We start from the raw sequence: 26,050 nt of genomic DNA on the forward strand, positions 1-26,050 counted from the left end.
GAGTCAAATTTTTTATCCCATTACTATATTTTGAGTCATCATGCATCACCTGGATCTTCTGAGAATTTTCTGGATCTTTTCTTTCTGTGGGTGGTGCAGTGTGATGATGATGATGAGGGTTGGAGTCCCGCCCACTCAGATCATGGGTGCCGCCTGGCTGGAATGACATGGAATGTTAAAACGGAAAATAGCTGAGAGTGCTGTGAGGCTCAGAACTCAGAACCATGTCTGTTGTGCTCCTGGTTGTCGGCGTCGTTATAGGAGTTGCCTATATTTACCGTCACATTGTGGTAAAGGGCAAGAAATGCACGAGCAAAGCAAAGCTTCATGGGAAAACTGTGATTGTCACTGGTAATTCAACTTTTTCCTTTTCTACTGCTCTTCTCTCCCGCCTTGCTTTTGCCTGACACTGCTGTTTCTCATCTACAGGCAGCAACACTGGCATAGGGAAGACGACGGCCATAGACCTGGCCAGGAGAGGAGCCAGAGTGATTCTGGCCTGCCGCTCTAAGCAGAGAGGAGAAGCCGCTCTGGAGGAGATCAGAAGGGTGAGGAGTTCATAGTCATCTGTTCCTTTCTTGTCCAGGAACAGTGGAAGGATGGGATGGTACTAACAAATAAATAGAGATGTTTATATTTGTAATAAATGGAGACATTTTGTGGAAAATCAACCCGTCACAGTCTAACTGTTGGTGTGGAGCAGGTTGACTGACTGCTCTCTGGTTCTTGGCCATTGCAGGAGAGTGGAAGTAACCAGGTGGTGTTCATGCAGCTGGATCTGGGAAGTCTCAAGTCTATTCGCACTTTTGCAGAGTCTTTTCTGAAGTCTGAACCTAGATTGGACATTCTGATCAATAACGCAGGTAGGGCTGCTCGACTACATACCACTCACATTATCATCCACCAAATTAAGACCGATTATTCTTAGGGTTGTTTTAGGTAAATTCCATTGCTTTCAACCTCTGTTCCAAGAAAGCGATTCCCATCTGCTATGTTTGCTTGTTTTGTTCTCAATTGTCAAAATGATAAGAACCTAAGATAGCAGATATGTAGACAGCTATTTCACAATCATCTTAGCCTACAGGAGTCCATGCTGTTCCCTGCGAAGTCAAGGTAACCCTGACTGTTTCATTTATCTGAACGGTGGAAAATGCATAACCTCTGTGAAAGGTCAGATGAGGTCAACTCTTTTTAACTCGACGTCTTTACTGATAGCTACTCTCATTGTATTTGGCCCCAGGTATTTACATGCAGGGTCAGACAGAAGATGGATTTGGATTAATGTTTGGTGTCAACCATCTGGGCCATTTCCTGCTGACCAACTTGTTGTTGGACCGACTGAAGGAGTGCGCACCCAGCAGGATAGTCAATGTGTCGTCCATGGCGCACAACTTTGGAAAAATAGATTTCAACTGCCTGAACAGTCACAAAGCTCTGGGCTTGGGGACATCCTTCATACGTCTTCTCCAGATCTACTGCGACAGCAAACTGTGCAACGTTCTCTTCAACCATGAGCTAGGCAAGAGGCTGCGAGGAACTCAGGTCACCTGCTACACTCTCCACCCAGGTCAGTAACGGAGCGCGGTTTATGTTTGGACAGAGTGAAGCCCAGTGGATATTGTTCAGATGAATCAGGAAGTGATCTGTAGAGAAGAGAGCAGTGGCATCGCCAAGCTGAGTTGAGCTACTGCTGTAACGAAGACCACAGAGTTTTAAAGTGAAACTGTTAAGAATACTGCAGCTAACTTTTATCTGTTTTGGTCACTTTCAAGTAACTGACCCAAACTCCTTCATACAACATAGAGTTTTTGACTAAATTACTAAAATGCATGTTCATAGATATAAAGACAGGCTCAGATATGCATGACTCAGTTAGTGATGCTCTTTGTATTTTCTGCTAAGCTTAAATTTGAATATCGAGTTTGGTTGTCAAACCATTTTTAGTGTTATGTTGCAGCGGTCATCTCAGTGGTCTGACCTCTCATCCATTCATCTTTAAGGAGGGATTATGACTCACATGTCTGAACAGTGAGTTTAGTTTGTTTGTAGTTTCAGGTCTTGTAAGGTTCTGTTGCACCAGTTCAGTTGAGTTCATCTCTAGACTTTGTACAACAGTTTTCAGTCAAAATGTTCTACATGCAAAATGGCATCCTGCCTGCATGAGCAAATTTGAACCAAGCTTTAACAAATCAAATGGCTTTTGAACTGTGGATGTTAGCCACAGTTCAAAAGCCGGTCTGTTCCTGTTGGAAAGAGTTTCAAAATATACAACTTTATTTATAAAGCACTTTGGAACAAGACAGTTCTGTTGTTCACCAAAAACAGCTAAAAACAACAACATGCTTATCTCTGATCCACCAGAGGATCTTCCACTCTCCATGTGACCTGACAAATATGTTAATCAGCACAATGTGATGCAGGTAATAAGATGTCTACTTCACAATAAGATGTTTACTTCACAAACATCGTATTATCTGGAAGCAGAACAAATGTTGCTCGCCTTCCGTTAAACAGCCAAGATGAGGAGTGAAACAGATGAAGAACTTTCTGACACATACACATTTATGCGTTTGCAAGGTACAATGCTCTTTGAATTAAGATTAAAAATATGTTAGTATAACTGAGATTTCAGGGAGGGACAGACTCATCTGCTGTAATTGTGTAACAGGCATGACAAGCATCATTTATCGTTTGCTTTGTGTTGTTGCAGGAGCCATCAGCTCAGAGCTTGGTAGGAACACTGGCTTGTTCCTACAAATCGTCCTCAAACCCATCACCACCTTCTTCTTCAAGAACACCGTCCAGGGATGCCAGACCACCCTCCACTGTGCCCTGCAGGAGGGCATCGAGCCCCTCAGTGGACGCTACTTCTCCAACTGCACTGTCAGAGATCTGTTTGCTAAAGCCAGGGATGATGCTGCTGCAAAGAAGCTGTGGGAGATCAGTGAGAGACTGTGTGGTCTTGTCTAAGGCAGAAGGAGAAGCCTCCGTTTAAACCGCGACAAGGACTTGTGTTTTCTGCTGGCTGGTAGTAGGTGTAACTTGATGGCCTCGCTTGATTTAACTGACTGAAAACTGTGGCTAAAACTAATCAAGTGATGGAAGCTGAAATGTTGGCAAGTATTACAATGCATGACCAAATGTATAGTAATGGAAGTCAGAAGAGTCCTTCTGAGCCACCTGAATGCAACAGTTTTCACTAGAGCTCAGATGTGTTTCGGATGTGAACCCCTTGATTAAACTTTTTTCTTCTGTAACTTGGTTAGATGTGTAATGTGTACATATAACATTTACTCAAACCCATAGGTCTTACCTGTTTCTGTTCACATTTTAAATGTATTGCATCTGTTTTAGTAATAACTAATGAATTAGTACAGAAGATTTTCTTACTAGTGAGTTCAAAATGTTTTTAAAGAAGAGAAAAAAAAAACAGAGATGGAAAATAACCAGTTGGGAGATTTCTCTTGAGTGGTTTCTGGTTTTGCAGGTTTGGTGGGGTAACAGGATGGGTGGGGTGTCAGGATCCAACTGTCAGCTTCTTACCTGGATGACGAAAGAGAAAATGCCTTAGTAGACATTTTAAACGACAGAAAAAGCCCCTGATTATTTAAGGTTCTGTTTTATCAATAATAACAGAGATTAATTAATTCTTCAATCTGCTTTTAACGGACATCATGTAAAACGGCTTAGGTGCTAATCACTGACTATTATTATTGCAGAGTATTATTATCTTATATTTAAATAAAATATAGGACACATGTACCAAGACAAGGCAGTGTGTGGATTTGGCAATCAGATAGTGAAGAACGTCTAACTGGAAAAGTACAGCAGTGATGCTGTGTGGAAATATTTAACCCTAACTGAAGCTCCTCAGTCCTCAGACAGTGGATCCACATTGCTGTTTGACTCTCTCTCATGGGAGAACAACACACAAGGGTTCACACTGGGATGTGCTAGCTTAATGCTCAGGTGGCTCACACATAATGGAAATGATAGCATTACGGGCAAATGAACAAAATTGTACCTTGTTTTTGTGTGAAACTCTACCAGGAATGACGAGATCAGAGAGAACCGAGGTCGGCTCACACACCTCGTCTTCCACTGACAGACTAGTGGAACCTGAAGGTTTGGTTATGACTAAGCTGCTATTCCCAGTAGGAATGTGTTTGTAAGCCAGTAAAACAGACAATGCTGCATTAAGGGCCATAAACTCCACTTAAAAACAGCTAAAACCAGTGTTGTTCAGTGTTTAGTGTGAGCGGCAATCAGTTTTCCATGGTGGCAGTGGAACTATAGGAGGGGACATTTCACAAAGTATCTATTGTTTTGTAAAGACAGGTTTAAAAGCAAATCTAGAATAAACCCTTCCCCCTCACCATAGTCCCTCCCAGTGTTTTAAACGTTTAGTCATGCCAGTATCAGTCAGTGAAGCCTTTATTCACTAAGTGCAAATGCCTATTTGGTCATCATTTGTTTAATTACATTACAGACTAATAACATTGGGCCCTTGTTGAACAGCTTCATTTAAATTATCATAACTTTCTGGTGAGGTTTCACCCACAGGAACCAGTCAAGGTCTGAGGTGAAATATTTGTCAGTACCAACTTGGGGGCTGGAATGACATCAAATCAAGTTCAGAAAATCTAAAATAGAAAAAGAAAAACATTTTCAAAAACATTTCAAAAATTTTGACCTTTGCGAAAAATGTCAATTTTTTTTTGTCACTCATTTCAGAAAGTGCAACTTATACAGAGTGAATATTTTAAGCCTTTATTTGTGGTCATTTTGATGGTCATGGCCTGCAGCTATTGAAACCCCCAAGTTCAGAGTCTCAGAAAATTAGAACGTTAGATATGATCAGAAAAACATGATTTTAAATGGAAGTATCAGGTTTCTGAAACACATGCTAATATCTATGCACTGTTTGGTTGAGGCTCCTTTCTCATGAATCATCCAGGTCATCCTGGAGCAGCAGGATGATAAAATCCATTTATGGACTGAGGCTGGAGTCAGTACGGAAGACCTGAAGGTAGCCATCAATGCAACCTGGGCTTCCATTACACTTTAGCAGAACCATAGGCTGATTGCCTCCATCCCCATTGATACAGTAATTAAAGCAAAAGGAGCTCTAACTAGTAGTCTGTACTACTGGTACCAGTCTGTACTACTGGTACCAGTCTGTACCAGTAGTACAGACTACCACTGTATAGCAAATCTTTCAGAAGCCTGACATCTCGCTTTAAAATATCCTTATTGTTTATCTTATTATTCTAATTATCTGAGACACTTAATTGGGAGTTTTATTTATCTGTAAAACATAGTCATTAAATTACAAGAAATAAACATTTGAAATCAGACACTTAAAAAAAAAAACTTTATCATGGTATTCATACTTTCTGAATACAATTCTATAACATATGGCCATTTAGTCACTAAAATTAACATTTTTATGAATAAAAAGAACTGCATCTCTTTGTTGCAAGATTTGGGGTAGCATGGTCATACACTCCCACAAAACACCGCCACGATGGGTAAAGTACACCCGAAAAAAATCACCTGGATTACATGGAGTACTTGGCAAAGTGATAAATTAGTTGGCCACAAGATGGCAGTAATTTGCCCAATAGTCATGAGACCTGAGTCAAATGTGTAGAAAAGAAGAAGACAGAGAGGCCAACACAGACTAAGACACCACAGTATGTATTTGTACCTGGTAGCAGCAGCTGTTTGGATTTATGTTCTGGTTTTCTACGGTCTGTTCAAAGGATCGAGATGCTTGAGTCCCGCTAGGCTGAAGGGGAAGACTGTTGTTGTAACAGGTAAACGAACTCCACTGTTTGTTTAAACCACATGCAAAAAAACTTCTGAAAAAAAAGCAAACAAGAAACTTAAGTCCATCTCCGGTTCCGTCGGCTTCAGGAGAAATTCCTCTGCAGTTCTGTTTTTTTTCTACCCGAAAAGTCGGATAAAACTGCGAAAAAAATTCGTACGTTTTGACAATCGATTTAAAATTATTTCCATACTACACATACTCCACTGTAGGACATGCTGTGTGATTTCATTCCTACTGGAGGTCACTTGCAGTTTATATGGTTTATTAATCTGTCATTTTAAAAGGAAAAAACTGGTCCAATAAGGGAAATAGAATGTAATAGAGTTATAGATAACACGAAGTAGCGATATAATTCAGTGAAATTATGTGCAAGAACGGTTTCGTTACATATTTAGAAGCAGAATCAGATGATGAAAATAGATCAGGGGGCGAACCTGGGGCATTATTTATCAAATAAAAGCAATTCAGTTTTAAATTTGAACCTAAGTTGAACCTAACCTTAGTCCAATTAGACTAAGCATTTGATTACTTTAGAATGGATCAAGAAAAAGATCAGAATATCTCATTTATGAGACTCTGAAGGAGCATGAGCATAAAATATATTACGAAATAATAATAAAAATAATAATAACAATTTACATTGCCGTATCAGATGTTGAGTTTGGTGTGTTTGTGAATTGGTTTCACTGTCTAGGAAGCAACACTGGCATTGGGAAAAGTACCGCCCTGGAACTGGCAAAGAGAGGAGCTCGAGTGATCCTGGCCTGTCGCAACAAGGAGAAGGCTGAGGCTGCAGCGTTTGATATCCGTGCAGTAAGACCCAATCAGCTTGACACACAGAGACCCGACCATTCAGAGATCCGCTGTCCAAAACTGAATTGCTTTCATGCAGGGCTTTTACTTCACAGAATGAAATAGCTAATTTCCACTGAATGGTACAGCATGGTTTGGTGGGGTTGGTACTCTATTTTATGACCTGGAGTATTCAGGAGAGCGTGTCCACCGCAAGCTAGTATCTCACTGGACAGGCGGCGTTGAACCTGACGCCTAACATTGCGTCACACTACTGAAACATCAAACATGACTTGCTCTTTGTTGCAAGTGGGGTTCTCTTCTTGTACCCCAATTTATGGACTGTTGACACCAGAAGCTCCACCCCAACCATACAGTACCATGGTCTTATGAACTTACAATTGAAGAGGTCCAGGACTGGTGCGGTATGGGCCATTGCTCTTCCACTTGGAAAGATTTCCTTAATTTTTTGAGATTGGTGATTGGCTGATACTTACGTGTGAAGCCGATCACATTAGCAACCTTTGCTGATCAACCTCAATAAAGATCTAAAGATCACCCTCTGTCCTCTTCTGCTCTACAGTGAGAGAGGTTTGACTGACAGACCGGCCCACCAGGTCATGTCTGAATGCTTGCAGTTAATAGTTGCCACACTGTTTCCAATCAGCAACTTTCTTTCTAGAGACCTTTCAGACTAAACAAAGTGATATCGTCCAAATTTGGAATCGACAAGTCAGCCTTTTTAAACATTGGTAATCAGTAGTCGGCCAGAAAGCAGCAGTTGGGGCATTTATTACTTTGGGTAAACCCAAAGTGAGCTGGAGCGTGTAATTAGGGGGAAGTACTCTTTTTACCTTTTTTATCGGACCTAAGATAAGAAGAAGTTGTGGATCGAGGAGTGCAACCCTGACTCATTATTTTATTTCTCCCTACTTTAGAAAAATTATGAATATGAAGTGACAGAAATGGAAGCCATCAGTGATTTAAGATGAGCCTCAGCACTGAGCGAAAAACATATAGCAGAACTAAAACTAGAAAATTTCTGAAGAAATTTAAACAGGGTGTCCTGATGCTACAAATTAGCATAAATGCTAAAGTAAGCTGCAATGTACTCAATAGCATGTGGAGAGTCACAAGCATGTTGAGTAACATGGACTTATACCATTCAGTATGTTGAAATTGGTGTACAAGTTAAAATTAGCCATATTGCTAATATTAGCCTAAATGCTGTCAGTAGCATGTGGGGCATCACTAGCATGTTGTCTTACATTGACTTACTCCATTCAGTGTACTAAGCGTGGCTAATAAATAAGTAAAATAGCTAAAAGCTTTTTTAAGGAAAAGAATAATGGATGCAGTGAAATGCTAATGCTCTTGCTAATGTTTGTACTAATGTTTTAATTTACTTGCCTTGCTTTATTTTTGAAATTTCCAGTAAGCTTTATTTTAAATGGCTACACTATTCCTATGAATAACAGTGGTTGGGTTAAATCAGTTATATAATGCCCAAAACATTCTGCCATGTCTGTAGTTCTAACATTCTGCTCAGCCTCCTTCTGTAGAAACTCAGAGTTCCACCATTATTGTAGTTTTTAGCTGCCAACTCAGCCCTCCTCTCTAGTAACTGAGTGTTCTGCCAGTAATGTAGTTCTAACCTTCAGCCATTATGGTAGTTCTAAAGGGCAGCTCTGCCCTCAGCCAACTGTCATGTGTGTGAGAGACAGAAAGGTGGAGAAAGAATTCTCAGCCCTCCTAATGCACCATTATATGAGGTCAGAATGTTCAGTTCCAATGCTATCAGTGACATCAGCAGTGATGACATCACTCTATGATACCACAAAGGAGTCTCTCTCTTGAATGTAGCTCACAGACAGAGTTTTCTCAGACCTGTTCCTCGGTTCTATCGCGACAGATCACTTTTCAAAGCACGTTCGAAATATTACACGCATTTCAGAGTAGCAAATATTTACCAGAAAATGGACATGAATCAACAACAGATTGTTAGCGAACATGAAGCTTTTCCAGCTGAGCTTTCATGGCTCGACATGATGGATCTCAACATCCAAGTCGATTACGACGAAGTCATTTCTTTCGAAGATGACGGCGACAGCCACATTAAACCGGAGGACGAATCAGCAGAGATCAAGGGGGAATCCGGTCCTTCCGGTGACTCTGAGAGTCCAACATCGTTGGAAGTCAAGCAGGAAACAACTCCCTCTGCTGGCTTCGAGGTTTCCCCCTCAGTGGAAGTCTTGGAAGAGAAAAACCAACACATCGCTGAGCTCAAAAAGCAGGTAGGAGATCTTAATAAAGAATTGCACAGAACTATTATTGATCTCGATGTGGAAAGAGACAGAAGGTTTGAGTATGAGGCTGAAGTCCAAGCACAGCAGGAGGAGATTCAAAAACTGAAAAAGATGTTAGAGAAAGAACGTCACCTGCAAGCCCAACGTGAACATGGAAGAAACGAGGCAGAGATTAACGAAGTGTCAAAAGTTTCTTCCGCTTCCAAAGATACAACTGACAAGAGCCTACTTCAGCAGCTGGATCACTTTAAGGGGGAGGCTGAAAAATACGCCTCCCGGAACAAAGGTTTGATTGAAGTAATGGTGGAAGAATACAAGGTGAGGCTTAAATACGAGGAGGAGCTCAAATGTTACACTGAGCAAGCTTCCAAATTCAAAGTACAGGAAGAAACAATGAAATCTCTGCAGGACCAGGTGGCAGACCTGAAGGAGAAGTTGAAACATGCTCTGGAAAATAATCATCCAAGAGTCTCCACCCAACCAGAGGCCCCCCTGCAGACAGAAGGCTCCCTACAAACAGAGGAGTCCAAACAAAGACAGACCTCCCATCCACCAGGGGTCTCCCATAGCCTGGCTCGGCCTTTGCACCGACCTACACCCAGGTTGCAATCAGAGGAGTCCAGGCAGAGTCAAACCTCCACACAAACATGGAGGTCCGAGGAAAAACAGGTGTCCATGCGACCAACCTCCACTGGTCGCATGGACCAACCTCCACTTCATGTTGGCATTGGTGTGAAGACCAGTCTTTGCCAGGCTCGGCCGTTACACCGACCCACACCCAGGTGGTATTAACCTAGGTCACCATCAAAACCCAGGTTTTGCTCAAACTGAGCATTATTCTGAAATTTGAGGCTTTACACAAATTTGGGAAATAAAAACAGAAACAGGCCTCAACACAAATAAAATTCCTGACTCCAAAATCAATGGAGAAAACACAAGATCAGCTTCAGAGTTCAAAACAGCATAAGAAACATTATTAAAACTTTCCTATATAAAAGCTGATCAGGTAAAATTTCTCAAATTAATTGATTAATTGATCTCTTTAAATTGTCCTAAGGTGTGGATGTGTGTGTGCAAGAATAAGTGTGTTAGATGATGGATGGATGAATATTTGTTAAAAGTGTCTGACAGTAGAATATGAAACAGAGAGTCTGTGAAAAGTCCTCTGGCTCTGCTACTGTCCAGAAACAACCAATCAGAACCAAAAGACAAACTTTTGGTTCTGATTGGTTTCTAATGTGTCTCAGCACATCCAACACATTAGACTACTAGTGTACTGCAGCTACACAATTGGGAGACAACCAAACATTATATCATCATTGTTTATTTGTAGAATGATTTAGAAAACAAAATGCTGTACAGGTTTGTCAAAACTATTTCAACCCATATTAGAACTTTGAATTGATTTCCTTCATGTTAGTAGCTGTGATTTTGCCTAATCCACACATTTTCTCTAACCTTAAACAATACTAGTCTTTTCCTAATTATAACATTATCTAAACCTTAATTGGCATTTTACCTCTAAATGTTACCCCTGACCCAAAGCAATGAGTCCATCATATTAGGACCAGGCTTTAGTCCTAATATGATGGAACTAATGCAGTGTTTCTCAATTCCGGTCCTCAGGCCCCCTACTCTGTATGTTTTAGGTGTTCCCACACATCTGAATCAAATCTGTGGGTGATTAACAGGCTTCTGCAGTTCTTGATGACTGTAGAAGAGATCATGCAAATATTTGGATCAGCTGTTCTGAAATAGAGACACATCTAAAACATACAGAGGAGGGGAGTTTAAGGACTGGAATTGAGAAGCACTGACCTGATGTGACACTGGACATATAATGGTGCGTTCACACCAGATGTGTTTTGAGGCGAGTCTGGTTTGCATTCAAAGTCTATGTGGAGGTGCGTTGAGGGCTATTGCGACACACTTTGAACCTGTTTAGAGCATTTGACACATCTAGTGACGACATCATAGAGTGATGTAATCACTGCCAATGTCATTGTTACCAGTGGAACTGAACATTCTAATGGTGCATTCACATCAAGCACGTTTTGAGCATCAGGTGAGTCTGGTTTCTATTCAAAGTCTGCACCAAATTAATAAGTAATATTATTGTTTATAAAAGATAAGTTCTTTTTAAATACTGCTTATATGCTTAGACAACAAATTTAGAGTTGGTAAACTTTGAAAAACTAAAATATCTAATGTTTACATTGTGGCCCTTGGTTACCAGAAAACGCTGTCATCTCTTAGCAACTGCTTAACAACAAATATTGTTATTGTTCAAAAAACATAAGATTTCCTCTGCTCCGTTGAAATATTGCGTATCTTATAATACTTAAGAATCGTCACTTTGGTGAATTTTACAGAAAAGTTATTTTGTTTTTTGTTTTTTATCATTGATGGTAGATATGCTATAAAACAGAAATTCAGCATAAAGTAAAAATTTGATTTATGCTTCGTGACAATTTGTTACCAGAAAAAGAAAAAACGCTAATTTCTTAGCACCAAATTAATGAGTAATATTATTGTTTACAAAACATAAGTTCTTTTGAAATACTGCTCATCAGTTTGGACACAGCAAATTTAGAGTTGGTAAAGTTTGAAAAACTAAAATATCTAATGTTTACATTGTGGCCCTTGGTTACCAGAAAATGCTGTCATCTCTTAGCAACAGCTTAACAACAAATATTGTTATTGTTCAAAAAACATAAGATTTTCTCTGCTCTTTTAAAACACTACGTATCTTATAATACTTAAGAATCGTCACTTTTTTGAATTTTACAGAAAAGTTATTTTGTTTTTTTAATCATTGATGGTAGATATACTATAAAACAGACATTGAACACAAAAGTAAAAATCTGATTTAAACTTCATGGCAGTTTGTTACCAGAAAAAAACACTCATCTCTTCGCACCAAATTAATAAGTAATATTATTGTTTATAAAACATAAGTTCTTTTGAAATACTGCTCATCAGTTTGGACACAACAAATTTAGAGTTGGTAAACTTAGAAAAACTAAAATATGTAATGTTTACATTGTGGCCCTTGGTTACCAGAAAATGCTGGCATCTCTTAGCAACAGCTTAACAACAAATATTGTTATTGTTCAAAAAACATAAGATTTTCTCTGCTCTTTTAAAACACTACGTATCTTATAATACTTAAGAATCGTCACTTTGGTGAATTTTACAGAAAAGTTATTTTGTTTTTTTTTTATCATTGATGGTAGATATACTATAAAACAGAAATTGAACACAAAAGTAACAATCTGATTAATGCTTCGTGACAGTTTATTACCAGAAAAAGAAAAAACGATAATTTCTTAGCACCAAATTAATAAGTAATATTATTGTTTAAAAAATATAAATTCTTTTGAAATACTGCTTATATGCTTTGACAACAAATTTAGAGTTGGTAAACTTTGAAAAACTAAAATATCAAATGTTTACATTGTGGCCCTAGGTTACCAGAAAATGCTGGCATCTCTTAGCAACAGCTTAACAACAAATATTGTTATTGTTCAAAAAACATAAGATTTCCTCTGCTCTTTTTAAATACTACGTATCTTATAATACTTAAAAATATTCACTTTGGTGAATTTTGGAGAAAACTGAAAATGTCTTTATTGACATAAATGGTACAGAGACATTGAACACAAAAGTAAAAATCTGATTTATACTTCATGGCAGTTTGTTACCAGAAAACGCTGTCATCTCTTAGCAACAGCATTAACAACAAATATTGTTATTGTTCAAAAAACATAAGATTTCCTCTGCTATTTCCTCTGCAGATATACATATTATCTGTACACCAACATGTTCACAGACACAATATAGCTAAACAGATTCGACTCATGTATCTAAACAACATAATATTACTTTTCAACAACTTTCAGAACAGTTTTATTGCATAGCTGATAACTGAGAGTATATTAAAAAATCTGTACATAAAAACAGATCACAGCAGCTGCTGTACAGTTGTTTTATACCTCAGGTAACTAGAACCACCGCCCTTTTCCTCCCTGAGCCCATAGTTCAGTTGCTTTGACAACAGTAAATAAAACACAAAAGGAGTAGAAGTGAGTGTTCCACCATGTCTGTAGTTCTGACTTTTTGCCATCACTGTGGTTCTAAAGAGCAGCTCAGAGAGGCAGACTAAATTACGTCTATTTTGAGTTTAACTGACACTCTTTTGTGTCAGTCTTTTGTTTTGATTTAAATTTGGCTCGTTTTTTTTGTCAATTATGTCGCCACAGTTACTCGAAATGCCAACAAAACTAATAGCTGCCCTCACGGGGTCGAGCACGCAGCGGTACGAGCTGCATTAACAGTTGTAGGAAGCAGCAGTTATTTTGAGGTGTAGAACGTGTGCCTGCCATAGCAATGCATGGGTGTGGGAGGCCCCAACTAATAGAAATATGAACTGAGAATGCTGTTTTATTTTCCTCCTGCTGCAGCCGTACTCACTACTGCTTTGTGCTTCAGGAGAGCGGGAACCCCCAGGTGGTGTTTATGCAGCTTGATCTGGCAAGTTTAAAGTCAGTTCACCGTTTTGCTGAAACCTTTCTTAAGACTGAACCTAGACTGGACATCCTCATCAACAATGCAGGTGATGTTTGACCAACCAATCGCTTCCCAGTTTGTACTTTTATACTGTGTGTTGCATGAAAACAGAAATAAAAGAAGCTAAAAATAACTTGTGATTGATTCTATGTTTCAGGTGTTCTAAGTCCTGGCTGCACTGAGGATGGCTTTGGCCTGGCCTTTGGGGTCAACCACCTGGGTCACTTCCTGCTGACCAACCTCCTGCTGGACCGGCTCAGGCGCTGCGGCCCCAGCCGAGTCATCACCGTGTCTGCTCTCTTGCACCGCTTCGGGAGCATCGACTTCCAGCTGCTGGCTCCACAGACAGACGCGGCGCCCCCCCAGTCTGCCTGGTCCAGCCTTCAGGCCTACTGTAACAGCAAACTCTGTAATGTGCTCTTCACCAGGGAGTTGGCCAACCGGCTGGAAGGCACTGATGTTACCTGTTACACCCTGCACCCAGGTCAGTGGCTTGCATCTCTTGCTGCTTCTTTAAAGGTTTGCTGGAGTTTTATGATGTCATTTAAATCTTTAAGTGTTCAGTAAGGCCGTTTACAGTGAAGCTTGTTGTGTTTTTTGGACAACCTCTGACCACTGCAGGAGTAATCTACACAGAACTGTGTCGTAATCTGAGCCAGTGGCTGCAGCTCCTCATGATGCCCTTAGCCAAACTGTTCTTCCTGGACCCCAGCGGAGGATGTCAGACCACCCTGTACTGCGCCCTCCAGGAGGGCATCGAGCCGCTCAGTGGCAGATATTTCTCCAACTGTGCTCTCCAACAAGTTGGAGCTAACGGGCGAGATGATGGCCTGGCAAAGAAGCTTTGGGAAGTAAGTGAGAGGTTAACAGGTATGGCCTGAAGCACCAGAGGGCCGTTCACAACTCTTCTTATAAAGTCCAACTTGTGTCTGAATTTTCATGCACTTCTTTCGTTTGCTTTAATAAAGCCAAGTATCCCTTGAATGTTGTTGCCTGATGTCTTGTATAAAGTCTACAAAGTTTATCAGTGAGCAAATAAGAGATCCTATGATGACTGCTGTGGATAAACAGCATTTCTTGAATGCAATGTGGGAGATGTGGTTCTTCACCCTCATCTTCTTATCCTTTCTGGATTTGATGATAAGACTCCCCCTGGCAGCATCAGGGCCCTCCTGTAGAAAACAATGCACAGCTTTCCTGCTAAAAGTTGGTGTAGGAACCAATTTTCAAAAAGTGCGGTTCTTATGCATGCAAGCTGCGCACAAATCCCAATCTGTGTGAAATAAAGCACAGCTGCTGATCCTGATTGTCATAAATACATGTGTAAATTAGTATAAGTACCTGGAAGGCTGACACCATGTCCAAATAACCATGGTAACGATTCCTGCTTCTAGTAGCATCTCATAATAATTACTACATATTTTAAAAAATATCTCTTTCCAGGGCACACAAGGTCACCTCACTAAAAATAAAACCAATGTAACAAAACATAAAAAACAAAACAGAACATTTAGAGCGTAAAATGATGGAATGTGTTGATTAATCCAAGTGGAAATACTTATTTGAACAGCAGAGAGTTGTCTTTATTAGACAGATTGTCTTTATTAGACAATCTGAAGACTAATAAACCATCAACACGTCCCAGCAGATCAATATGACCTCTGAACACACACTCAGTCTGGTGATGTTCTCAGTGCCAACGTTGACATTGTTCCACTGTTACTCATCTTTGTGGTGAACAACGTGTGATTCTCTACACGCCTTGTCCACTGTAAAAATCATCAAACTTGTCCTGTTTGGAGCTAATCTGCTGATCCAACCATGTTTTCTTTTTCAGTCAGAATAAATGCGGCCCTTTATATTTCCAGATATTTTCTGTCTCTGGGTGTAGACCCATGGGACGAAAACCAAGGAAATTTACTGTTTACATCCGACTGTGATTTTTACAACATTTTCATTTTATTATATTTAATAATTTTGTGTGTGTGTGCTACTTAATTGTATGAGGATGTGTGTGGTTCAGTTTCATTAAGTGTAAACAATAAAAGATTAAAGTCAGAAACATTGAGTTTGATGCTCTTTGTATTAAATGACACTGAAATAAATCAGGTTTCAGTGTACTTTGGTGAGATTTGGTGCTCATTTTCACAGCAAGTAATGAGTTAGTGTATATTCATGCAAACGTTCACACCACGTTTATTTAGATACATGCTGACTTGTGTGTAAAATATGGCAGCGCACATTTTTTGCTTTATGCATGAGGCCCTGCTGTGTCTGGTGATGCACCTTCTAGAACAGGGGTGGGCAATTAATTTCTTCAGGGGGCCGCATGAAAAATCTGAAATATGTTGGAGGGCCGATCCAGCAATGACTCAAATTTAATCTTGACTCATTATTCATTTTCTCATACCTTTTGTTGTAATAAAATATTTAAATCATATTCTTTTAAGAAGAATATTCAGTAAATATTAATAAAAATTAATTTGTGGTTTGGCTGAAGTGAGAATTAATACTATCAAATTAATAGTTTAAAAAAATATCACATGTGAATTTATTTTTAACTTTTTAATCTCTCCACAATTGAAATGGTGTGTGTTATATTAATCAACTGATCAACTGCATATATGAGCAATAAATGGTTTTAAGTGTTGGAAAAAGCCTGACGAACCTGCAGTGCTGCAACTTGAAGGACTAACACAAAAGTACCTCCAATCAGATGCAAATGAATGGGAAAACAAGTACCACAAAGTACTTTAAATGCAGCAGAAACTTAAAGAGGTACACACACAAAACTAATATCACTTTAGGTAACATTAAAATAACTCATTACAAAATGTAATTACAAAATGAAACTGTAATGACTTGAAAACTTGTAAGAACCAAAACTGAAATACTACAAGGAATAGACAGCTTCAAGTATCTTTGTCCTGGATTCTCTTTAATAAACCAACTTTTTTTTCCTGTGAGATTTGGACACCCATCTGTTGTCACGCCCACCAGTTTGTCCCAGTTCAGACCCAAGCTTTCCAGACACGCATTTACCCCTACTAAGAGCTCACTCCCTGTTGTTGTCCCTTTCATTGACCGCATGCCTGCCAGCTCCTCCGTGATGCTAAATTCTGCATTGATCCCGCGCGAAGATGAGCAGCTGGGCAGTGTCCCGTATGTCACAGCTCTAATCCAAAGCCAGGGAAAAATACCGGTACTCAAAATCATTCACGCTGTCTTTCAGTTGCAGCACCAGGTTCGTCGCGATGTCCTCAATCCTTCTCGTTACGTTTGCGGCGGGAGAGGGAGATGTTCTCAAAAGCGTCTTTATTCTCAGGACATATTAGCACTGCTTAATATACTCTCCGTCAGAGAAAGGTTTGCTCTTCCTAGCAATCTTGTGGGATATGACAAAACTTGCCTTGACTGCAGCTCCTCTAGATGCCAGGCGTTTTGTAAAAAGTGTTTGTTGAGCTTGCAACTTGGCTACGAGTACAGACGACTCAGTGACGTGCTCTTTCTCTGAAAAGTTCTTGTATCTCTTCTGTGTTTGGTCACGTAGTGACGGTGGATATTATATTCCTTTAACACAGCCACCTGCGCACCACAAACTAAACACACGGCCTTGCCTTTGACTTCAATAAAGAAATATTTCGCTGTCCATGCCTTGTTAAAAATGCAGAATTCGGAATCAACTTTTCTTTTTTTACCGTGAGATGACATTTGTGGGGATCGTGTATTCGGCTGCTAGCATCACCTGTTGCTGTGCGTTAGCATTTACGTACGTGCATTCATAAACGGTGCGTCAAGCCCTTTCAAAATAAAAGACAGCTGTGTCGCATGCACACGAAAATACGGTGTTTTGTTTTGACTGGGGGGACGCGGGCCGGACAGGGATGCCCAACGGGCCATATCTGGCCCGCGGGCCTTAAAATGCCCAGGTCTGTTCTAGAACTTTGAGCAACAGTTTGGGTCAGATATACAACTCCTGCAACATTTGATTTAAATGTTTCACATGTTTAATATAATTAAAAAGGAATAAACTGAACTTTCTCAGATATTTTGTCTCTCTCTAATCACTCTCTGTGAAGCAAAATCTTAAATATGATTGAGGTAAATGTGAACAATAGAGACACTAACAACACAAGAAGTAAGCAGTGTAACTTTTCTTTCTTGTAGCTTTTGTTCAGCAGCTCCCAGCTCCATCTTGTTGTTTGTTGTATCTTCAGGGTGAGTCATGTGCAAATCGTGTAGAGTGTGTGATCGGTAGAACTGAGTCAGGTTTGTTAGCCGCCTTGCTCAGACAAATTCACCTGCAGACCCATCAGAGTCAATGACCTTCACATCCTTCACATGTCAACTGAACTCCACTTTACCTGAAGGTTCTGTCACAAATATACAGAGTGCATAAAATGTATTTTTTTTTTTTTTATCAATTACTTGATTCAATCTGCTGGGTTTCCACAGATGGATTTGAATGATCTGAGTTTAATGTACGGTTTTATAACTAGGATCAATAAGAATGTTTGAGACTGAATGGAAACGTTTGAAAGTGCCTTAAGGCGACATTTATTATGAAATGTTGCTCAACTTCTGACCTTTGCTGTTAAATTGAATTACTAAATGTCTTCGGACATTTCTGGTGCTCACCATGTTTATATTATTGTTTACTCAGCAGTTCATGGAAAGAGGATTTGTGGGAGCGTATTAATGCCCATGACGTCCATATGAGGGCAGTAGCGTAACACCACTGCAGCATGGTGTCTCCTCATGCTGCTGTCTGGCTGCTGCAGCTCTCAGCAAGGTTGTAGAGGACCTGAACCCAGCGGACCTATGGATTGTGTTCATTATGAACACTTATTAACACAGGGAGGCACAAAAGCCAGGTTAGTGTTGTGAGTGTGTGCTGGTGTGTGTTAAAGATGCTCATGTAATTACCCAGTAGGACATTTCTCTGCTCAGTAGTGTTGGGAGGGAACACAGTGCTGCAGTCGATCCGTATCTCTGTCTGCCGTCCACCATCTTTCTGTCCCCTCTGTCCTCCTTGCTGATGCTTCTGCAGTCTGCCAGTTCACATGATGAGACCTGCATTTTATGTTTCACGTCAATCTTTAGTAGTATCTATTCTAGGTGTTACAAGGTGCAGAAGAAAATCTCATCACAGATCAAACGTTAAATCAACAACTGGTAGTGAGGAACACTAACATTGGTATTTTTGCAAAATAAATATTACATTTTGTCATGTCATCATCAATACACATCAAACATGTTGGTCAATGTTTCATACTGGTTCAATGCAGCTCTCAACAGGTGGATTTTTAAAATGTATTTAAATAAACTTTAAAGATAGAATAGGACAAAATGATCTTTTTTTCATCCTTAATGTCGCTCATCTAAAAGACAGAGGAATAAATCAGCAGAATAAAATCAAATAAAACTTTTACCATCAATTATTTCATTTGATAACTCATAGCATGATAATACAGCATTGTAACTTACCAGTAGTTGCTAGTCGTTTGAATAGTAGAATTCATTTGGAAGTCTTTTTTTGTCTCAGTAAAGACAGACTACAATTCACGTGAAATCCAGGACTGATGCAGCACAAGCAAAACATGCAGCTGCAGACTACTGGATGAGTTCGTCAGTTTTTTTAAGTCAGATTCTGTATTTTTAAATTAAAAGAGCAGTTTCAGAGCAGGTACCGTATCTATAGAAACACTACCAGGCAACTTTTCTTTAGTTTAACTTAGCCAGTCTAGGAAAATCTAATCAAATCCTTATCATAAAAGAAAAGCACAGCAGCAACATGTACTTCGACCAATAAGCACAAAGAACCTGACAAGAGATTTGATTCAGTTCAATTCATATTCAGAAATACTTTATTGATCCAAAAGTGAAATTAAATGTTAATGTAACTCATATTCCTACTAAACATTTAGATCAATTCTGTTCTTCTCCAGAAATAAAGACATGGTTCAATAACTTAATCTGCAAATATTTTCTGAGGAAAAACTCTTTTTTCATTTAATTTTGTTTTATCATTTATTGTAACGTGACAAACAGTCAAATTATTTTGTGAAACACATTTCAGATAGGTGAAAAGGTGAAAAAACTTTAACATTTAATTCAGGGATACAGTGTTCCCATGTGTTCCCCTCTAACAGACTGATTTCTGTGAAGAAGGAGGAAGGTCAAAGGAAGTTAACTGACAGAAAAACTGAGCAGAGACTCGATTCTTGTTCACACTTGACTAAATAAGTGTGAAATAATATTTAAAATAAAATTTTGGTTGCTTGGGCAACAACAAGATACAAACTAAACAATAATGGCCTTTTTATGGAGTAAAAATCAATGTATTTATAAAATCAACAGTAAAACACAAGGAGTGAAACAGCTTGTAAGAACAGAAAGACCTGCCTGCAGAGGTTCTTTAGGTTTTGGGTAACTTCAGGAACAACGGTGGGAAATCCATCAGGATGCAGAACAGCAGCAGCTCAGGCGGCTGGTTGGTTCTTTCTATTTTTCTGTTTCACTCACAAGGACAAAACAACGCCAGTCAGATCTGCACATTGTTGCTATTTAGTTCACTCCATGTGTTTTCAATTGCTGCAGCAGCACCTTCTTCTTTACAATTTGGCATCCTGGGCAACGACCTATGTGGCCCGTGCCAAGAACAGCCTAACCCTACCAACAGGTCAGCTAAGGACCTGTGTCCACTAGGACATCAGGACAGAGACAGAGCTTCTGCTTCTGCTTCTCTGCATCAAACGAAGATTTTTGAGAAGGTTTGGTCATCTGATCAGAGTCACAAAACACCTGAGAACAGAAAGGAAGGAATCTCTTCATCCAGCTGACATGACGTCACACAGAGCACCTGTGTGACGTCTTTTACTTGTTCTGGCTGAGAATATTCACTATGAAAATTTCCTTCACCTTTGCCATGTTTTCTAGTTCCCTTTGCTTTTAAAATGAACTCAGAACTGCCCTGTTAAAAAACCCTGGCACATTAATAAACACATTTAGGCAGTGGCGCTTTCAGAGTGTTAGAAACGGGAGGAGCTGTTCAGGTGTGCAAAGGGAGTGTAAGTGGGAGAGGATGGATGGAATCCATGTTAACAATCTCTAAAGAAAAAAACTTGTTTAATCGTACACGGGATGTGTGCTATAATTTTCCATTTCTTCTTTTTGTTTTAACAGCTTTAACTGTCTTGAGGACTCCAGTGTCCTCGGTGTCACATTGGTCAATTAAACCTGTTTGAGGTTAACATGTTAGATATTTAGTTACTGAAAAATGACTTCAAATATCTCAGACACTTCTCTCTATCTTCTCAGACATGACTATTGAGTAATCAGCTCCAGATGTCTGTATACATATTCCTCATATCGACAGGGAAATTGATAAAAGGTGTGGAGTTTCAGAAACTATTCGTACTCCTATAGGAAAGCTATTTTGCTCTTGCACATCAATTCTCGGCAGACTACTGTCAGAAAAACTGTACTGATGGTTCACTGCGTGGTGCAATGGTTAGAACCCAGCAACCAGAGGCTGTAGACGCCAAAGGAACCCAGTGGAGGACTAGAGGCATTGACTGGCTTCTCTCTGCCCCGTTCCTGCCAGATTACACTGGTCAACAGCCAAAAAGTAGTCTGGGGTTTTTCATCTGTTTTAGGGTCATTTTGAAGAACTGAATCCAAAAATCACATTGGTTTTGCTCCATCAGGTCAACTTTCTGAACTATGGAGCAACATAAGAATCAAAATGCATGACTTGTTCTCACATCTGGATCAGTTTCCTGAGAATCTGAGATCAATGAGTGATGAGCAGGAGGAGAGATTCCATCAGGACAGGAAAGAGACGGAGACGTGATGTTCAATTCACATTATCAGTGTTTATTATTCAACTTACAGAATTCAAAGTTTGTGACATTTAATTAATACACTATTAAAAGCAATTTTTTTCTCTTAAAAACCTTTTTGGATGAGAAATATTAACAGAAATATACTGATAATGTCACAAAAATGTAATCAATTTAGTCAGAAGATCGGATTTCTCTAAATCAAATTAGAATAAAAATCTGACCAGACTGAGAAAAATGGATGTCATCTTTGGATTCAGTGGTGCAAACATAGTCCTAAATCAGTTGAAAAAAACATAGACAACTTCTAAAAAACATTTTTTGTAACTCAATGTTATCAAATAAGAGCCACAAGTAGTGTAAAAAAACAACAACAAACTAACAAAAAACAAAAACAAAAGAAATAAAAAACTGGAATGATAATAAATTAAGTCTGTTCTCCTCTTAGTGCTTAAAAAAACACTGATACTAGATAATAAAACACTGAAATTTTTTAAAATGTGGAATAGTGTGTGTGCCGCAGAAACACGACCCAGAGGGTCAATGCTGAGGAAGCTGTTGTTTTATGCCAAAGGTCAGCAGCGCAGAAGTGAATACAGGGCTGACTTGATCTATAGTTCATAGATGTTCTGTCAGATTCTCTCTGTTCTGTTCGAGAGGCAGCTCTTCGGTCACCGTTGTGCTGTGTTTGCTTTGGGTTCGCTCCAAAGTGCTGCAGTACTTACAGACTGGATTAAAGCATCAGTTAGGCAGCTGGTGGAGCCACAAAGCCATGCAGATTGATTTAGATGCTGGAGACACGATGTGCATGTTGATCTATTGGAACAAAATAAGCTCATCTTAACAAAGTCATAAATAATCTTTTGCTTTGTTTCAGTACAGGACACTTTAGACAGGCGGACAGAGGAGTATTCAAACAGACATGTAGACTTCAGCCTCTACTGCTCATACGCTGCTTAGATAGATAGAAACTCTATTCATCCCTTTTGGTTTTACCATCAGGGAAATTGTAGTTCAGTCTTTCACACAGCACCAATACATCAAATACTTAATTTAGTTTTTTGTTTAACATTAACATTTAGCCCGATTCTACAGTCCCTCTGTTTTTTATTGTACTTCTGTTAGCCCTCTTTCCAACCTCCAGTGAGGAGTTGAAGAGTTTCATTGCTCGAAGGACAAAGGAGTTCCTCAGTTTGTTGCTCCTGCACTTTGGAAGAAGCAATCTCCCACTGAATCTGCTTTCCTGGCTGCTGATAACGACCTTATGTATGGCCCTAAACGACCATACATAAGCTGACTTTAACATCATAACAGTGACAGAGCTCAAGAGCTTTTTTCTGAGAAAGAATTACAGAGCTGAAAATCAAGGGCCCAGAATCTGGAGGAAGCCGGAGAGGATCAGAACCTGCTTCACTTTAGGTCCAGTGTGACGTTTCCTGTTGATCATAACTGGGGGGGTATATTGGTGTGTATGTCTATTCTTGTTTTGTCTATCAAGCATCTGGTTTGACTGGGATGAATTGATTTGATTTATTTCAGAAAGATTTAAGAAATAAAAACCGTTACACAAGTAACGGACACAAGTTCTTTTCTGCTGTAGAAAAAGTGATTTCCAGTTTTCTGATGCTGCTGTACAACTGACAGTTTGCAGATCGTAATTGTTGAAATCCCCCTCTAGCTTCTCATTTTGTTTTGAAGGTGTTTTAATTATCCTGCGCGTTACCCACTGTGTGAGGGAACAATATGAAACAATTGTTAAGAGAGCTAACCCCCAGCAGATGAAACACCTCATATAAAATATGTTCAGTCATATCAATTACATAAATGAGCACTTTTGCTGTTCACTTTAGTCTAATGAGAAAATGCTGCTTGCTGAGTAGAAAGTGTAAAACAGCATCATGCCAGAGAGATTAGCACCAGAAAGGCCATTAATCAGGTAGAAATGATACAAATAGCTAATTATCTGAACAAAAAAACCTCATGTTTGTGGGTCTTCAGTCCTACACAGCTGCAATGGGAACATATGAGGGTGCTTGTTGCATATATTAATTGAATCTTATAGATTTGTATAAGTTTATTAAAATACCAGAGAAAGATGCAGTTACAAAGAGCAAAGCTCCAACTAAAATGGAAATATATACTGTGAATTTCAAACAGGAAGTTATGACCATCAGAACCCACTTAAAGTGGATTTCATCAGACAGAACTACGCTAGAACGAGGTGAGTTTGAGGGTTCAATGAAGGGCGACGTCTGGAGAAGAACCACGTGAGGTGGTGATGATGTGGGACGCTTATTGACGTAGGCTTGGGAGAAAGAGATGTGGGAATAAGACCTCAGGGACCTGATTGTTATTATGACCCACCAGATGGAACGTAGAGGACAGTGAATGGAAAAGAAGAAAGAGTAGAGGAAATAGGAGAAGATGGATGAGTTATGAAATAAAAGAGGAAGACAGGAGGAATGAAGTGATACCCTGCATGGGAAAGGGGTGGAGGTGGGTGAGGGGCCGAAAGACTGCGACAAACAGAGGCGGATGGATGAGGTGGATACAAGCAAAGGGAGGCTGGGGGGAGGGGGGGGGGGGCACTGGATCCCCTTGACATCTGATTGGTTCCTCCAAGTGATCGACATGTAACAGAACCAGGTGAAGAGTGGGTCAAATCCACCAATGATGATAGACGTGATGATGTGTGTGAATCATACCTGTCAAGTTTTGCATTTGAGAATACGAGACGTGTCGTTGTCCATCCGGGTAACAAAAGGTCAGTGTGTTGGGGTGTGGTGGGGGGAATAATATAGGATATTTACGGGAAAATAATAATATGGAAGCATGGCAGGAAAGGAGGGTGAAGAACTGTATTTTCCAAACCAAAACCAGAGACTTGACAGGTATGTGTAGAATATTCAACATCCCCATAACAAGATTCATCTCCATTAGCACAGCTCTGCCCGACTGTCCTCTGTTTTCTTGTTCTCACTTCAGGGGAAGTTTAAAGTAGCACAATGTGTGAATTTGATTTAAATCTCTGCAAGCAACATTTCAGCCACTGAAGTGGACCGGAGAGCAGCTCTGTCTGGAAGAGAGCAATCATGAGACTAATCACAAGGTCATATATTTCTGCTTTTGTCTTTAATTATTTCACTTTTGGTCTTCCATATTGTAAGCTGAATGTGGGTTTCTTTCTCTTTTTTTGTGTAAACGTTTGTGATGCTATAACAGTAGCTCTAATCCACCAATGATGATGGATAGATTAGATTAACTCCAATCAATCAATCAATCAATCAATCAATCAATCAATCAATCAATCAATCAATCAATCAATCAATCAATCAATCAATCAATCAATCAATCAATCAATCAATCAATCAATCAATCAATCAATCAATCAATCAATCAATCAATCATTTCAGCAGCGAAGAGTCCTACTAAATAAAAACACAAAAGTACAAAGTTACAAAGAAAACATCATACAGTCAACAATCAGACAAACTTTACATTTGATGAGTGCCATCACCAAAATCATAAACATCAAATATGTTGGTTAATGTTTCATTTGTTATGGTACAAAAGCAGCTGTAAACAGGTGGGTTTTTAGTCTTGATTTAAAGGAACTCAGTGTTTCAGCTGTTCTGCATTTTTTGGAAGTTTTTTTTCCCCCCCAGATTGTTGGAGCATAGAAGCTGAATGCTTCAATGCAGAATAGTCTACTGTGTCTCAGAGCATCTGAGCTCTGTGGAGTTGAGACCCATCATGCCTCAGACTATGTCACAGTCATGGGAGCATCTGAATTTAAAGTATGGCTTGGAGCACTTTAACTTATGATGAACGAAGGCTCTGATTAATGCCCTCCAATCTCTCACACACAACCCCCCTCCTCTCCTGCCTTTTGATGATGCTTGTACCCCTTGTCAACAAGCACAAATTTTAATTAGTGTTGATTGTTGTTAGCATGTTCAATGGTTATTAATTAGATTAAGGAAGGGTCCCAGACTTGATTGGACGCCTGGAGCTGAAATGTCTCACCTTGCAGAATAACAAAAATGTGGTGAAAAAAAAAAAAATCAATGACTACTGGGAGTTGTTGGCAATGGGAAGGTGGAACCCTTTCCTAGGAGGAAGACATTAAAAAAAAAGTAGCATAACAATCCATGCATTGTTAGTGAAATGTTACTTATTACTATTTAAAGTTTTTTTCGTTATAACAACAGACTATTTCTTCTTTCATTTTCCTCTTTATATCACATCTGAATGTAGCAAAAGTCCATTTAAAATTCAGTCTAAAACAGTTTGATTTCCTCCAGAATATCCTGGTGGCCTGAATCTTTGAGGTGTCACTTCCTCCTCTGCACGGTCTTGCTTGCTGCTCTCGGTCTCAGACATGTCAGCGTCAAAGTCCGTCCAGATGTTTCCATAAGTTCTTTGATATTATTCTGTCTTCTTGCTCTTCTACGGCCTTTTATTACATTCCTGTTATGTTTTACACTTACATTAAAGTCTTTTGTGGGTTTTTCCATCGAGTGTTGATTGGGAGCAGTTAACTTAAGGCGCCATCTTTTTGGCGTCCCAAACCAGAAGTCATCCCAAATACATTTTTATTTTTACATTTGTTTTAACAAATTATACTAAATAATAAAGACAGGAACGTGTGAGGAGGAAGATGTTTGCTTCATTTCTACTCTTTGTGGCAAACGTTTTGATTACAT

The 26,050-nt window shown here is 39.4% G+C and overlaps 3 protein-coding genes and 1 long non-coding RNA gene across 5 annotated transcripts; 3 read left to right on the top strand and 1 right to left on the bottom strand.

Annotated features, from left to right (window-relative positions):
* The first annotated feature begins 137 nt into the window (after nucleotides 1-137).
* Nucleotides 138-3,257, top strand: LOC122832980 (dehydrogenase/reductase SDR family member 13-like). Its single transcript, XM_044120256.1, has 5 exons — nucleotides 138-351; nucleotides 430-548; nucleotides 740-863; nucleotides 1,241-1,567; nucleotides 2,711-3,257. Exons 1-5 carry the CDS (start codon nucleotides 225-227, stop codon nucleotides 2,968-2,970), a joined length of 957 nt encoding a protein of 318 aa, XP_043976191.1. The 5' UTR covers nucleotides 138-224; the 3' UTR covers nucleotides 2,971-3,257.
* Nucleotides 3,258-5,649: 2,392 nt separating this feature from the next.
* On the top strand, nucleotides 5,650-14,484 carry LOC122832195 (dehydrogenase/reductase SDR family member 13-like). 2 transcript variants are annotated; one of them, XM_044118720.1, is made up of 5 exons: nucleotides 5,650-5,819; nucleotides 6,528-6,646; nucleotides 13,423-13,546; nucleotides 13,658-13,984; nucleotides 14,122-14,484. In XM_044118720.1, the coding sequence occupies exons 1-5, from the start codon at nucleotides 5,699-5,701 to the stop codon at nucleotides 14,379-14,381; spliced, it is 951 nt and encodes a 316-aa protein (XP_043974655.1). In that variant the 5' UTR covers nucleotides 5,650-5,698; the 3' UTR covers nucleotides 14,382-14,484. The 2 variants fall into 2 exon arrangements, with proteins under 2 accessions (XP_043974655.1, XP_043974656.1); XM_044118721.1 differs by lacking the exons at nucleotides 5,650-5,819; nucleotides 6,528-6,646 and adding an exon at nucleotides 10,166-10,996.
* On the top strand, nucleotides 8,602-9,723 carry LOC122832194. The gene is made up of 2 exons (XM_044118719.1): nucleotides 8,602-9,249; nucleotides 9,340-9,723. Exons 1-2 carry the CDS (start codon nucleotides 8,602-8,604, stop codon nucleotides 9,721-9,723), a joined length of 1,032 nt encoding a protein of 343 aa, XP_043974654.1.
* Nucleotides 10,086-25,065, bottom strand: LOC122832197. Its single transcript, XR_006370807.1, has 3 exons — nucleotides 25,056-25,065; nucleotides 17,850-17,853; nucleotides 10,086-10,173 (listed from the first exon to the last, which is right to left on the bottom strand). It is a non-coding gene; the product is annotated as an uncharacterized LOC122832197 (long non-coding RNA).
* Nucleotides 25,066-26,050: the final 985 nt, after the last annotated feature.

The sequence above is a fragment of the Gambusia affinis genome, linkage group LG06, assembly GCF_019740435.1.
Source record: "Gambusia affinis linkage group LG06, SWU_Gaff_1.0, whole genome shotgun sequence".
Lineage (NCBI taxonomy): Eukaryota > Metazoa > Chordata > Actinopteri > Cyprinodontiformes > Poeciliidae > Gambusia > Gambusia affinis.